Raw genomic sequence first — 13,987 nt, forward strand, 5'->3', positions numbered from 1 at the left:
GTTATAGCATTTAGCGCAGCTTGTAAGCAGTAATGAAGCCATTAAAAATTAACATTGTTTTCGCCAAGCGCCCTAACATTAAGCAGTGAAAGTCAGTATGAAAGAGCTGACTTCAGGCAATTGGTAGGCTGAGAAATGCTAATAGAATTGTGTGTGTCTGCAGTTTGAGCCCAAAACAAAGACAAAGTACCAGTGGTACATAAAACTCTGCTGGGTTCATCATCTCCACTCCAGTTCTGATTGATTTGAAAACACTCAATCTCCAGCTCTAATCTAAAAGAAAATAAACACGAGATGTATGGCCGCTATATTGCACATCATTACAAATTCATCTTTGAGTGCATACTGGAAAAAAACAAAAACTGTTCAAGTCACCTGCAAGAAGTAATAGTCGGATTGCCAAATCCATTGTGTTGGACTTCACATTTTCCTGCCATCCTCCCCACGAGTATGGCAGCCATACTGGGAAACAAGAGAGGAGAGGTGAAAGGAGCCACTGGAGGGGCAACATCAATACTTGCTAGCTTGTGCCAATGCCAGAAATGGACAATTGAGTTCATCATGGTGGCATGTACTATGGAGGACCAGAACTGCCAACATAATAAATAATTTAAAAAATAATAATAAAAGAGACAAACTGCCATGATGGTCCACAGGTCTGCACACACCATTGCCGCCATGTTTTCTTCACAAAGGGGATTGCTAGCTTTTTTTTTTTTTTAATGATGTATTTAATATTTATGCTACATATTTAACATGAAACACCATCACTTCCGTGACCAGCACATTAAATATGACCAAATGAATGCAATACATTAAACATGAACCTGACTAAAAGACAGCTGCGATGACACAAAAACGCTTTTTTAATCCGAAATATACCAAAACAAAAAAAAACAGCATCGGTATGACAGCAAGTGGTCAAGAAAATAAAACTCCTCTAGAGACAAAACAGTCACAGGAAATTAAGTAAGGTGCATCATGTCCAGTACAGATGAAATGCAGTTGGAGGAATGATTGTCAACACGTTATTGCTTCCGCAGAGGCCGTGATGCAAGTGACAGAATCAAGCAATCAATTCAAATAACATTTGTTTAATGCAGATGGTTTCTCTCCCCCCCCCCCCCCCCCCAATGTAAATGACATATTTGTGGAGGTTGAATTGGTCAAATAAAATATTTTTTTTGTGTGTGGATAAAATCTAAAATTGAATTTACAATCTCACAAAGCGAGAGAAAGATAGCGACAGAGAGAGAATTCCATTTTAAAACGCTTCACAAAATTACATCTCACAAGAAGATCAATTTGACGGGTTGGTGTTATGTACATCGGTGGGTAGCCATAATGTGTTCATGCTCATCTTTTTTTTTCAAATGTGATTCACCACTAATAACATAAATAAATAAATAGATTAGCTGTATAAAGAGCATAAATATAAACATCAAACCCATCTTTCTTTGACACGCTGTACAGACATTTGCAAGAAAAGTTCCGGCACAGAAAAACAACACAAGTTCAATAATGAGGAGCAAATCCAAAAGTTGAGACATGTTTTTGATGCAGTCAGCGCATAAACTCTGCTGACCCAAATATCACAACCTCATTTAGACTGCAACACAAACGAAGCTCTTCACTTTGACCCGGCATCTCATTACGGTGTGCTCATTACTGGCACACAGCAAAGACAGAGACTGACTGTGACTGACATTATTTTCTATCCATGCTTTTTTTTTATTTTATTTTTTTTAAATCAATGAGGTCATGTTTTTCCAAGGTTTCCACTGCAGTTGATCTCATCATGTCACCTACGTCTGACAATCTCCTGTAAATCAGGGGTGGGCCCGCTTCCTTCTCAAGTTCGGCCCACTGAGCATTTACTTTATCAAGAGTATTACATTTTTACCTTGTTAGCAGCTGCTTTATTTTATATACTTAAAACAATGAAATATTAGTGAAATAATCATTGCATTATTTATTTTATTAAATAATTGGTTCATTAAAGTAATAATTAATATTGGAATTAGATATAAAAAAACATCCATCCGGCTTGTCCTAAGGTCACGGGTACTATTTTACATATTTTACACAAACTTATTGTCTTATATAATAAATATGTGTGGAAAAAAATTCAACCTCAATTTTGAGCGAGAAGAAACCATCCCGCCTGAGGAAAAACAACCAGAGACAAAAGGAGTGACTTACAAAGCGTCAATCATTTGTCACACATTCGCAGGAAACTCCACCTTGCAAAAAAAAAGAAAAAAAAGTCGAAAATGAAAACATTTAGTTTTATAGTAACACTCCGTTATGTAAGGTGCTTTTATAGTTTTTTTGTGTCATCAAATTACAGGCAAAAAATGGGGGCGGAGTCAGCTGGTTTTTTTCCTTCACATTATCAAGTCATACTGACATTTTTGTTAAATACGATAGAAAGTCATTATTTTTTGAAAATGGCAACCCCCCCTCCTTTAAAACATTCTTCTTTATCCAGCCATTTTCAAAAGTAAATGTGGCCCTTGAGCACAAAAGCTTTCCCACCCCTGCTGTACATGATCAATCGTAACCGTAACCGTTACTCACGTCAAGCCCATTTGGCCGTTCTATAAACTAAATTGTCCCTGTAAATAACTTCTCCTTCCGATCCAAGCATGGCAGCCTGTGGGAGATTCACCTTCTGCTCCAGAGCGTCCATAAAGACCCTAGAAGCAGATTGGGGGATCTGGGAAAGCAAAATCAAATAGGTGACTGATTGCTGGTGTGCGGGCTTTCCTTTCGGGTCCAAAAGAGCCGTGGCTGTCATGTCCTTGTTGACCACATAAAGTGACGCTATGAAAATTGTGTTTCCAGCGTTGGGTTCTCTAGAGGAGGGAGCTGGGGCTCTCCTGGTGTGACGGCGAGGGCGTGTGCGTGGGGCTGTGGCGCATAGGTAGGATGTCATAGTGGGGCGGGATGTGGCCGCCGCGGGAGAGCTCATACGGGTTCTGGGAGAAGCCGGTGGCCATCCCGTTGGGCCCTTGCAAAACACTCACCGTGGGCTCTGCCATGGCTTGAGGGAGAAAGGGAGGGGTGAAACAAAAAGGGAGAGGACAGTCAGCGTCATCACACCTTTTTTGCTAGATTGGTCACATCTGCCACTTTTCTATATTAAATTAGAGCTCAGCCCATTCGGTGATCTTTCTTTTGGTGGGTTGGCAGATATTTATGATGCAGTACCACCAATCACCGTAGGGTGGTGGTAACGCTCCAAAAACATTTGATTTCGTCAACGAAATAGTTTTCCCTTATTTTGTTCAACTCTAATCCTCACCGACATCATAGATGTTCCCTCTGGTGCTGCCCAGGAGGGTGGCGGTGCCCCCGAAGGGAACTTCGCGGTGGGAGGGGGACTTCATCTCCACGTAGCTGCTCTCTGTGTGCTTGCACGCCAGTCCAGGCGGGTCCCGGATTGTGGCGTAGGGGTTCTCGGTGTTCAAGGAGCAGGAACTGTTGTTGCACATGGAACCCTTGACGTAATCTACCATAGCAGAGACACGCATATTCAGTCACGGCGCTTCTTTCAAAAGTTCTTTTGCCACGACGAGCTAAAAGCGGTAGAAGGTAATCTGGAAGGAGCGAGCGGATGACTCATCACATCCATAACAGTCTCATCAGCCAGTCTATGAGGCCTTATTATGGACCACAGCATGGCTACTTCAGAGCACTCGTCACACCCTCGCTCGGGTCTCTGGCAGTCGCCAGCGACCGACCGCACAGTGTGGGAGACCAAATAATGTGTTACAATTACGATTGGAAGAAAAGTGCGGCTCATCATAATCTTGTTCAAAAAGATCTTCACATGAATCATGGAGGATAGGAGAACACCGGGGGTTACACTCAGGTACTGATTGACATCATTTGGTGGAATTGATCGAAAGGACGAGTCACGGCAAACAAAACTATATATTCAATGTGCCCTGATAAGTCGAAGCGCAATATTGGGCCTTTGAAATATGAATTAAGCCGCTAAATCCATCTGTTTTCTCCGGGGGTGGCCATTTTATGACTTCATACCAAATGGAAATGACATCACAGTCCTCCGGGGCCGAGGTAACGACCGTCATGGCTTACCGGTTTTCTCGAGCGCTCATGTGACATTCACTGTCATTTTCAGTCGACAGCACAAGGTAAAAGGAGTGATCAAAACATCTAGACTTTTCTGCGGCATTCATATCCCAATATGAATATCATGTTTGGACTAGTGGGGGCTCATACAAGATATTCATGTCAAGACAATTTTGGACTTCCTCTTGGAGGACAGACTTAATTATGAGTGCCACTAAGGTACACATGCAGAGTGTTGCTGAAAATTCATTATTTACCCTTTCTGGAGCCTCTCGGAGCCTGCGTCTCCCCCTGTTGAACATCTGCTACAAATGTCAAAAGATGAAAGTCAGATGTTGCATAATTGACACAATCTGTGGCTAACTTTTTGTTTTGTTTTGGCACTCCTTTTTAGAATATGACAAGGAGAGTACTTTTTTTTGAATTGCAAATTGTCACGCGTCCATAACCTCCTTCAGTCAACAGAGGTCAAGTAGTGATATTTTCAAAATCACGGTGAAGAGATTCTTCATCGCCTTCCATCGCGGAGCCTTCTAAGTAGCCTGCTGCATGTTAAGCGACGCGGCCAAAATCAAAAAAACACCTCATCGAGCCAAAATTTATATTTCACACAAAAAGTCTCAACTCTCAATTAACACAGGTTAATTGCCATCTAGATGAAAAGTCTGAAACTGACAAAACAGGCTTGTTACTTTTTGTGGACGGCTGATGAAGCGATGTAAAAAAAAGAAAAAAGAAAAATAGTAACAATAATATAAACTGTGGTTCATATCTTGATTGGGTGTGATCTTGGGGACTTTGAGGCAGAAAAAAGACAAAAGCAGCCTCATGGAAAAAATGAGAAGCAAGGAGCACTAATGAGGATGATTCCGAGACTTGTTTGATCGCTTACAAAAATACGTGGCCAATGGCTTTTCCGCCTGGTGACAGCTTAAAATTTACTTGCTTCTATCCACAATAATAAAAAAAAAGAACCCACACAAATATGATGTATTCCCCCCCCCCCCCTCATTGTTCTCGAGCTAATTAATATCTTTTAAATTCACTTCACAACATCTGCAAAAGCTATGGAACTGGCAGCACATTAGCTTGCTAGCATAAAAGTGAATGAAAGTCAACACTGAGTTCAACAACATGCATGATTATTATTACAAGCACTATGTAAATTATTAAAAGACGGAAACTATTATGCGGGGAGTTGTTTGTGTCATTGGAAAAACTTCATTTAGCACATTTCAGTCTACTTTTTCCTCAAGTACATGATATAAAAAAAATAATTCCACATAAAATGTGGCTTTAATTATGACATCATGTTCACCCAAAGAGGCTCTGATGATTTAAATTCAATATACAGTATTCTATCAAGAACTTGGTATTCTCATGAGGCCATTAAACTATTTTAGCAATTATAAATGCTCCTCTAATCCACATCCCTCGAGTGCAGTCGGTGACCTGGCGTAAACCATCACAGAGAAATCCAACGCAGGGTGAGAAGCCATACTAACGAGCTCTCGCTGACCCGTGTTCTCCTCAGGACCGCTAAGCCGCATATCAAATGAAAATGAGAGCAGAGGTGTTTCCCCCCCCTCCCCTAACAAAGACTCCGTGGTTCATCTTCATTCACAGCAGGGAGGCCAGGCCATGAGTGCAGGCCCATAAAGGACACACACGTCTCTACCCTTGCAAAGTCATGATGGATGAGGGAAAGACTCACCCAGATCGTTGAGGTTGCAGTAGGCTCTCCAGTCGGAACTGTTTCGGTTTTTTAGAGTGCTGGACTGCGTAAGAAAAAAACCCCAGCTTGATTGGGAAAAGGCACTTTGTGTGGCGTGTGAGCGTACCTTGAGGGTCAGAGTGGCGTCCAGGTTGCTGGAGATGGTTGAGACAACGTTGCACTGGGCCACCGTGTGGTAGCTGGGGTTGGCGAAGCATTGGCTGCCGCTACCGCTGCCGCTTGGATTGGGAAGGACCTCGGCTGCACTGCTTTTTACGGCCACCGTGCTTCCGCACTCTGAGGATTTCAAATGATGAAGTTTCCGAGTTGAACGTGAGCCGAGCGGTTCTCACCAGAGAGCGAATAGTCAGCGTTGGTCATCTGCATGGCTTGCGTGTACGACACACTGGGCTGGATTTCGTGTCCTTTCTCCCGCTGTCTCTGCCGGTACCACACAAACAGGCTGAGCATGGCCATGATGATGAGGAGGAGGAAGATGATGCCCATGACAGCGCCTGCGGACTGGCGCTCCGAGCCGCGGGCCGGGCTGATCTTGGTGTAGGGGTTCAGCTCCTCCATCATGAGAGACGCTGTACACAGAATAATGGCGAGTGGCTTTGAGTTCTTTTTTTTTTTGGGGCCCAAAAATAAAGTGACCTCGCTGTATTTTGAAATTTGAAAAAGAGGCTGAAAATCAAACACTTTGACAAATTTAAGGTCGAAAAATGTCTCTCAACGATGAATCGATTATCAAAATAATCATTTGATGATCGATTAGTTGCCGATGAATCCATTGCGACACCTCTAGCATATTTTTATTTTTGTTTCCTTTGTTTAATTGTCATTCACTCTACGTTGCTCCACATAGATGAATATCATTCCTTTTAGATCTTTTCCTCATCGGAGCCGTCTCCTCACCTTGATCGCAGCGGATTCCTTTGTATCCCAGGCTGCAGTAGCATGTCCCGGTCACGTAGTCACAGGTAGCGTTGTTCAGACACTCACACAGCTGCTGACAGCCGTATCCAAATGTACCCGAATGACACTCTGCGTGGAGAGGAGGTGCATTACTGCAAAATTAAAGCACTTACAGAGCGGCTGGATCAAGAATTATTTATGGCACGTCTCATATTTTTGATCCACCGGGCGATTTTGGCACAAAGCGAACTGCGGCGGGCCCACTAAACTCTGCTCGCAACTCGTCCCGATGAATCCCGTTCGACAAACACACAGGCCCGTGATGTGGTCGCACTCGGCGCCGTTCTGGCAGCGACACACTTCGCCGCAATCCCGGCCGTAGAAGCCCGAGGGACAGCCTGGGATGGAGCGGCGGAAGAGACGGACGGGAACACAATGTTGAGAGCCAAGGTCATTTTGCAACATTGAAACAGAATTAGCGACAACACGAATGACAAAATATTTCCAACAGCGGCGGAAGATGTTGATTGAGTTGTGAATATAAAAAGATTTTCTATGACAGCGTATGAAGAAAATATGAGACCCGATGCTAGTAGCGTCTGAATTTTGATGCTGCCTTCAATTCGAATCTAAATGATAAAGTAGCTTTTAGCAACTGTCCAGATGTTTCCAACGGAGTCCGTCCGTCTGCTGTAGTTGAGCCGCGCGACCTCTAGGTGACGCTGTGTGTTTGCCGAAGGACTCACGCTGCGTGCAGTAGAGCCCGGTCCAGCCGGATCCGCATCGGCATTCTCCGTCATAGGCGCTGCATTGAGCTCCGTTGTGACAGTTACACGAGTTGAGACAATCCGGGCCCCAGCGGTCCGAGGGACAGGCTGCACACAATGGACACTTGTGAGTGAGGCAGAATATTCATTGCAAGCTTTTTCTGCTCAAGCACTCGATTAGGAATTTGCAATAAAAGGACTACATCGGCCTCGATTGCTTGAAGCGACATCTATTTGAAACGCAGAGTAGTCCTGAATAAAGTCCGATTACACAATCAGCATCATCCATCATCTGCTTGCGTCATACGTTTTGATTTATGTGAACAGGTTGGGAAAAATGTCATGGAAAATGTGGAGGGTGGGAAATTTCGGTTGAGAATAATGAGGGGATCAATCGGAACATACCGTATTTTCCGGCCTATAAGGCGCACCGGACTATAAGGCGCACCGTCAATGAATGGCCCATTTTAAAACTTTATCCTTATATAAGGCGCACCGGACTATAAGGCGCACCATTAAGGCATCATGTCAGATTTTTAATCCAAATCAAACCATTCTCCATTTTATCTTTTTTATTTCAACTTCAGACGGAACAAATGACTTTATAATCATAAAATAATGATCCATAGTCTTTTTGATTCATAGTCTTCAGCGGGCCATTTATGATTGATTTCATGACACAATGCTTTGGGCCAGTTTAAATTTAGGAATTTGGTCCATATGTAAGGCGCACCGGACTATAAGGCGCACTGTTGGTTTTTGAGAAAATTTTAGGTTTTTAGGTGCGCCTTATAGGGCGGAAAATACGGTAATTGTTTTGGTGGCCGACAAACCCTGGGAGCAGTCTTGCCCGATCCATCCGGGGAAGCACTGGCAGGAGCCATCAATGGGGTTACAGGTTCCGTTGTTGGTGCAACGGCAAATTTCGCCACAGGCCCTTCCATATCTGCCACTGGGACAAACTGGAAAAAAGAACACAATAGAACTTGATAGGAGTTTAAGTCACTCAAATTTAGGACACTGTTCTCAAAGCCGATTTATGCGGGGACGCTGGAGATAGGCTGAGTGTGTCTGGGTGCTCTGGCGGACCTCCCAAAACCAAAAATTTTTTTAATAAACCCAAAGAATTCTTCAAAAAATGCAGATTAAGATTCATTGCATGTGAGTAAATATGCGGGGAAAGAAATTCTCAGAAGAATAAGAAAAATACCTAAAGTGACATCACCCCAAAATAGAAGGATATTGAAATCAATATCGAAAACAAACGCGGAATAAGCTAAAAAAAAAAGTTTCAATACTATTCTGAGTGACTCAGCAGAAGTGCGCAATGCTGAAAATGCAATGTGACTTTGGCTAATGAGATGGACGGCCATGTTTATTTGAGTGGACGTGAAGTGATGTACTTCGACAAAAAAAAAAAAAAAAAAAAGAAAAAAGTCAATCACCACCCCTCGTGGCACAATTACCCTATTTTTACAAACCGGAGAGGAATGACTGATGTGTCACCGTATTAAAACAGACCATGTACACGGACCATTGGATCCATTTTTCATGAAATGAATATTTCAGCATTCCCCGGCACTCTTCAATAAAAGATAGCGCTTGCCGTGAAACCTCCATTGTGCTTTATTGTTGGGCAGCGGGAAAAATTAAGCCCAGATGCTCCTCACCATCACGATGAGGAAACGGCAGCGACAGGACACGCGGCACATCTAAAGGTCTGACATAAAGAGAATAACTCAGCAACATCACGGAAGGTGGCTGCTATCTGGGCTGATTTTAATGATTTCATTTCAACAGCCTTTCCACTCTTGTCGAGACCTCTTTCATGCTCCTCCGAGCAGGCTGTCATTAATGCCGGGAGGTTAGCTCCGCCGTACGCCCGCTCCTTGTGAGGATTGGAGCCTCGGCACACCGGGAGAGCTTCATTAGGCTCACAACCTTCTAGAAGCCGGGCCGAGCCAGCGAGGACGCAAACAAGCGCTCAACGAGAAGTTGTCGCCATCTTCCTTCCTCGTACCTGCTTGCCATTTCATGACGCCTCCGACAAATTAAGACTTCCCTTGCCGTATTAAACATGAAACATTCCTCAAAGTCATGAAAGAGAATTAAAAAAAAAAACCCTAGCGGTGTTTCTGTACTTTACCACAAGTTTCAAAATGATTAGATGTTGAAAGTCTAGAGTAAGATGTCTCAACTTGTAGAAAAAAGAAATCCAACGAAAATAAAAGCAATTAAGTTGTGATTAAAGACTACGCTCGTTATGTTTTTCAGTTGATTTTTTTCGTCCAATTGGATTGCAGCTTCCATATCAAGATTCCATCATATTTTAAGGCCAACAAGATGGATTATGATGACATCTGCATTTTTTTTTTTTTTTTTGGTCCTCTGATTGGGTGGACAGCTCAAATCTTGTTAAAGTCAACTTCAATTGCCGTTTTTTTTTCTTCCTCTCTATAAATTCACAGCTCGCCAATGCTATCAATACTACTCCGACAAATTTTGGAGCTAATCGCTTTAGCACTGACCATACAGTGGAATCTGCTTGACTTGCAAATTGGCCGAGTACTGAAAGTGAGTTCAGTCATTCAAGACTGCCACCGTCGTAATACTTTTACTATCATAAAAGGATAAAGAGAAGTTAACCACTTTCAAATCAAACGATTCGTTCATCCGTTCATTTTCCATTTCTACAAGTAAGGGCTCGAATCCTATTTGAAGCGAAAGGCAGACTGCACCCTTGCGCCATGTCTCAATATTTGCGGACCAAACTAATTTTGCATTCTAATTCCAGACAAAAGGACAGCAAAAAGTCTCACAGTGAATACCGTTTTTTTCCATGTATAATGCGCAAAATTTAAATAATTTATTGTCCTAAAATCTGGGGTGCGCATTATACATGGGTACCAAAAAAAATAATAATCCGGATATGATCCGGAGGCCGCCATTACAGATGCGCTTTCTTCTCTGCTGTTCACTTCAAACACGCTCCATACGAACACAATGCTCTCGTATCAGACGCTTGCTGGATCACCTGCTCGTTTGCTGTCACAATGTACCCTACACAAATCCGAAACATTTCTTCGCTATTGAGTATGCTAGCGAGTGATACTGACCGGCAGAATAACATCCGGTTGTTCCCAAAGATGATCTTTTTTCTGAAATCATTTTACGGACTTAAGTAGGAGTCCAAATTTGGGTGCGTATTATACATGGGTACAGGCTTTTTTCCAGCATCAACATGCCATTTTTAGGGTGCGTATTATACATGGGGGCGCATTATACATGAAAAAAAACGGTACATTTGTCAGCAATAAAAAATGTCAAGGGGGACAACTTGCCTTGGCTGCACAAAGGACCCGAGTAGCCGGACAGACACTCGCAGTGGCCGCTTACGTGATGGCACGGCCCCGTGCTGTGAACACAGCGCGGGCACGATTGGCTGCAGCGGTGCCCGTAGAAGCCCGGAGAGCATGCTAGACAAAAAAAAAGATGGGAGGGGATGAAATATTAAGAGACATAATTCATAAGAATGCAAAACACGAAAATGTTCATCTGCATGTGTTAAAGCGGCAAAAGTGAAAGAAAAGGGAGGAAGACATCAGATAAAGAGTTCGGAGAGTTGAGAACATCTGTTTAATGTCTCGCAGATGCGTATCGGTAAAAGTCAGCAATATTAGGAACATTTGAGCTACACCATAAGGTGACGTTATAGGGATGTGCGGGGGTGATCAAACATGAAACTATGCAAGGAGGAAGAAAGTTAAAACTCTTATTGAAGTGGAACTTATAAGTAGAGCAGCTTATTTCATGTAATACTTGTTCTGTTTTTGCTGCGTTCAGGAGAAAAAGCTCCAAATGTTCTTTGTGATGTTTCTATGTAACCCCATTAGTCTCAACGTGGTCTGATTTATATTGGGTTTGTGGAATATGGATTCAAAAGCAAAATCTGCGGCTGCCATTTTACGACTTTCTGTCGACTGAAAATGACATCACAGTGCCTAAGGGATTATCTTGCCAACGTCTCATGACCAAACCCAAAAAGAACTGTGAGCAAGTGACAAAATGACATCAATAAAAACAGGCGGATTGGTCTGCTTAACTTCACTTCCCCATTATTTTCAGAGCCCATATTTGAAGGTTTGTAAACACAAAACAAATTGAAAAACTTCATATATTGCGAAATATCAATAGATTAGACAACAGAGTACTGATCTATTTGTCTTTAACGTAAACATTCAGGTAAAAACTTTTCCTAACATATCATTTCATATATAACAATAAACAAATGCACAAAGATGTATTTGATTCTAAAAACGACTACCGTAATTTCCGGACTGTAAGTCGCGTTTATTTTCATCGTTTGGGTGGGGGGGCGACTTATATACATATGTGTTTTTTTTCACTTTTTTGGGCATTTTATGGCTGTTGCAATTTATATTCCGGTGCGATTTATAGTCCGAAAATGACGGTAATCTTAAAATACTGTTGACCTACTTCCTGTTTTCAGTCTTCTTCTTTTAAATGTACACAGTGTAAAAGACTGGTTCGCTACCTCATGGCCAAAAGTGGAATTACATGAAAATGAATGCGAGACTTTACCCCCAAAAATCCACAAGAGCTACAAAATGAGAATCTCGAATGGGTTCTACTGCTTTTCTGAAATGATATTTAGAAGAATTATTGATCATCGCCTGAAGGGCCGCCGTCTCCACTCGAGTCGACAAGCCTAGACATAATGCATCAGCGGAGACGCACGCTATTCTTCCGTTCACACCAACATATTAAGCACAGCTTGTCTCCAACACTCAGCTCCAATTGATGTTTACAAACCGGTGAGTGCAAATTCACTTCCAATCAGTGAAGTCATCACTTGAGAGGCGCTTCAGACGCGTTTACAAACCAGAGGTGACGCTCGCAATGCGATGAGCGAGCGCCGTGCTAGGCCGCCGCGCTTCCCACTGCGAGCTGACCGCCAAAGGCAGGTGGAGAGGTCAGCGGGAGAGCTGCTTGCTCACACTGATTGAATGACGGACGTCTGAAGTACTGCCTCTCATCTGGCAAATGTTTCTCCAAGGTCATCAAAAGCTCACGATTTAGGAAAAGTAAGGCGACTGATTTGATTAGATGGCAATATCGATTTTCGCCCATGGATCCTGATCGGAGAGGAAAACGTAGCGAGCTAAAGATACGGTTGGATTATTTCGAACAAACTGGATCGCCGGGATCACTCACTTCGTTTACAGGAAGTCCCTCGGAATCCAGGTGCGCACACGCACGTGCCGTCCTCCGGAGAGCAGGAGCCTCCGTTCTGACACGGGCAGCTAAGCGAACAGTTGTTGCCCCAGTAGCCTTGCGGGCACACGTTGTCACAGTGGATTCCTGCGGGCCCATGACAATCAGACGTATGAAGTTAAGAACCCAACACGGTACGAGAAAGGACCAAAGTCATATCACAGCGGACCTGCCGAGGGAGGGATGTTGACTCGATTGATTTCCACCCAGAAAGAAGAGGATGTTTTTTCCTTTTTAAACTCGACTCCCACTGTTCTTCGTGAATGTTTTATTTTTCGATCTGACGAGGGCGCCATGCCAGTGCGCCGCCGCGCTGATTAACAGGGCTACGTCTCGAGAGAACAACGGCTTGTCGGCCATTCTCTTTCAGCGGAGTCGGTTTAGGGTACAGAAAAGAAAAAAGGAAATATTCCGGCGACATGGGCGCAGCGCGGCAAGTGTCACTCTACGTTGAGATCAGCTCGGAGCGAGAAGGGCAAAATGTTGCATCCATACGGCGGCGGCGGCGGCGACTCCGGCTGTGCATGCGGAGCTATTAGCACATCCATCGAAGCGGTGCCTTTTCTCTCAAGCACGCCGGCGCCTTTGAAAACTGAGGCCCAAAGTCGCATGGTGTGCAGGTTCCTAACATGTTAAGTTATGCAGCGCGCACTCCGCATCCTTTCAAGCCTTTATCTTTACGCCTCATTTGAAATTTCCTTTGAGTGACGATATCTGAGAATAGCCTGGCCATTAAAACACCTTTGAATTAGACCGCCGTCAAACTCAGGGGGCTAATTTCATACCATAACATTGGCACCTTTAAGGGTTGAAAGCCAAGGAGTAGCGAGGGTGGGAGGATTTTGGAAGCAAAACACGTCCATGGGGGACGACACTCGTCCGGTTGTGTTCGGGATTGTGCCGAGGGTGAAAAGAAAACACCAGAAGATGAATGCGGACACAAGTGGCAACAAATGAAACCTGGTGAGAGAACGTATCAAGTTCAAGTGTTTTCAAAAGGAGGTAGCAAAGCAATAAGAGGTCTCGCCATCCAATTTGTTCAGGGTGGGGGGGAAAAAAAGCAAAGGCACAGTCCATGTAAACACTCAAATTAGCTGGCGAAACTTAGCAGAAATGAAGTGTGGTGAAGTAGAATTCAAGCATGACATTTAAGAGACTTGGGTCAATTGCTTCGTCCCTTTTTTGAGCAAAC

General features: G+C 43.5%; 1 protein-coding gene across 2 annotated transcripts in view; it reads right to left on the reverse strand.

Moving 5' to 3' along the window:
- Positions 1-737: 737 nt before the first annotated feature.
- megf11 (multiple EGF-like-domains 11) overlaps positions 738-13,987 on the reverse strand; it is a 60,633-nt gene continuing 47,383 nt past the window's right edge. Inside the window, exons 15-26 of one of the 2 annotated variants that reach the window (XM_061282520.1) lie at positions 12,736-12,882; positions 10,842-10,976; positions 8,334-8,462; positions 7,480-7,608; positions 7,003-7,131; positions 6,734-6,862; positions 6,169-6,405; positions 5,943-6,112; positions 5,816-5,879; positions 4,359-4,403; positions 3,308-3,514; positions 738-3,046 (exon numbers count right to left, since the gene is read on the reverse strand). In XM_061282520.1, the coding sequence (XP_061138504.1) occupies positions 2,859-3,046; positions 3,308-3,514; positions 4,359-4,403; positions 5,816-5,879; positions 5,943-6,112; positions 6,169-6,405; positions 6,734-6,862; positions 7,003-7,131; positions 7,480-7,608; positions 8,334-8,462; positions 10,842-10,976; positions 12,736-12,882 (1,709 nt within the window). In that variant the 3' untranslated portion in view covers positions 738-2,858. Of the gene's footprint in view, positions 3,047-3,307; positions 3,515-4,358; positions 4,407-5,815; positions 5,880-5,942; positions 6,113-6,168; positions 6,406-6,733; positions 6,863-7,002; positions 7,132-7,479; positions 7,609-8,333; positions 8,463-10,841; positions 10,977-12,735; positions 12,883-13,987 lie in introns of both variants that reach the window. The other variant, XM_061282519.1, reaches the window with a different exon arrangement.

Source organism: Syngnathus typhle, linkage group LG7, assembly GCF_033458585.1.
Source record: "Syngnathus typhle isolate RoL2023-S1 ecotype Sweden linkage group LG7, RoL_Styp_1.0, whole genome shotgun sequence".
Classification (NCBI taxonomy): Eukaryota; Metazoa; Chordata; class Actinopteri; order Syngnathiformes; family Syngnathidae; genus Syngnathus; species Syngnathus typhle.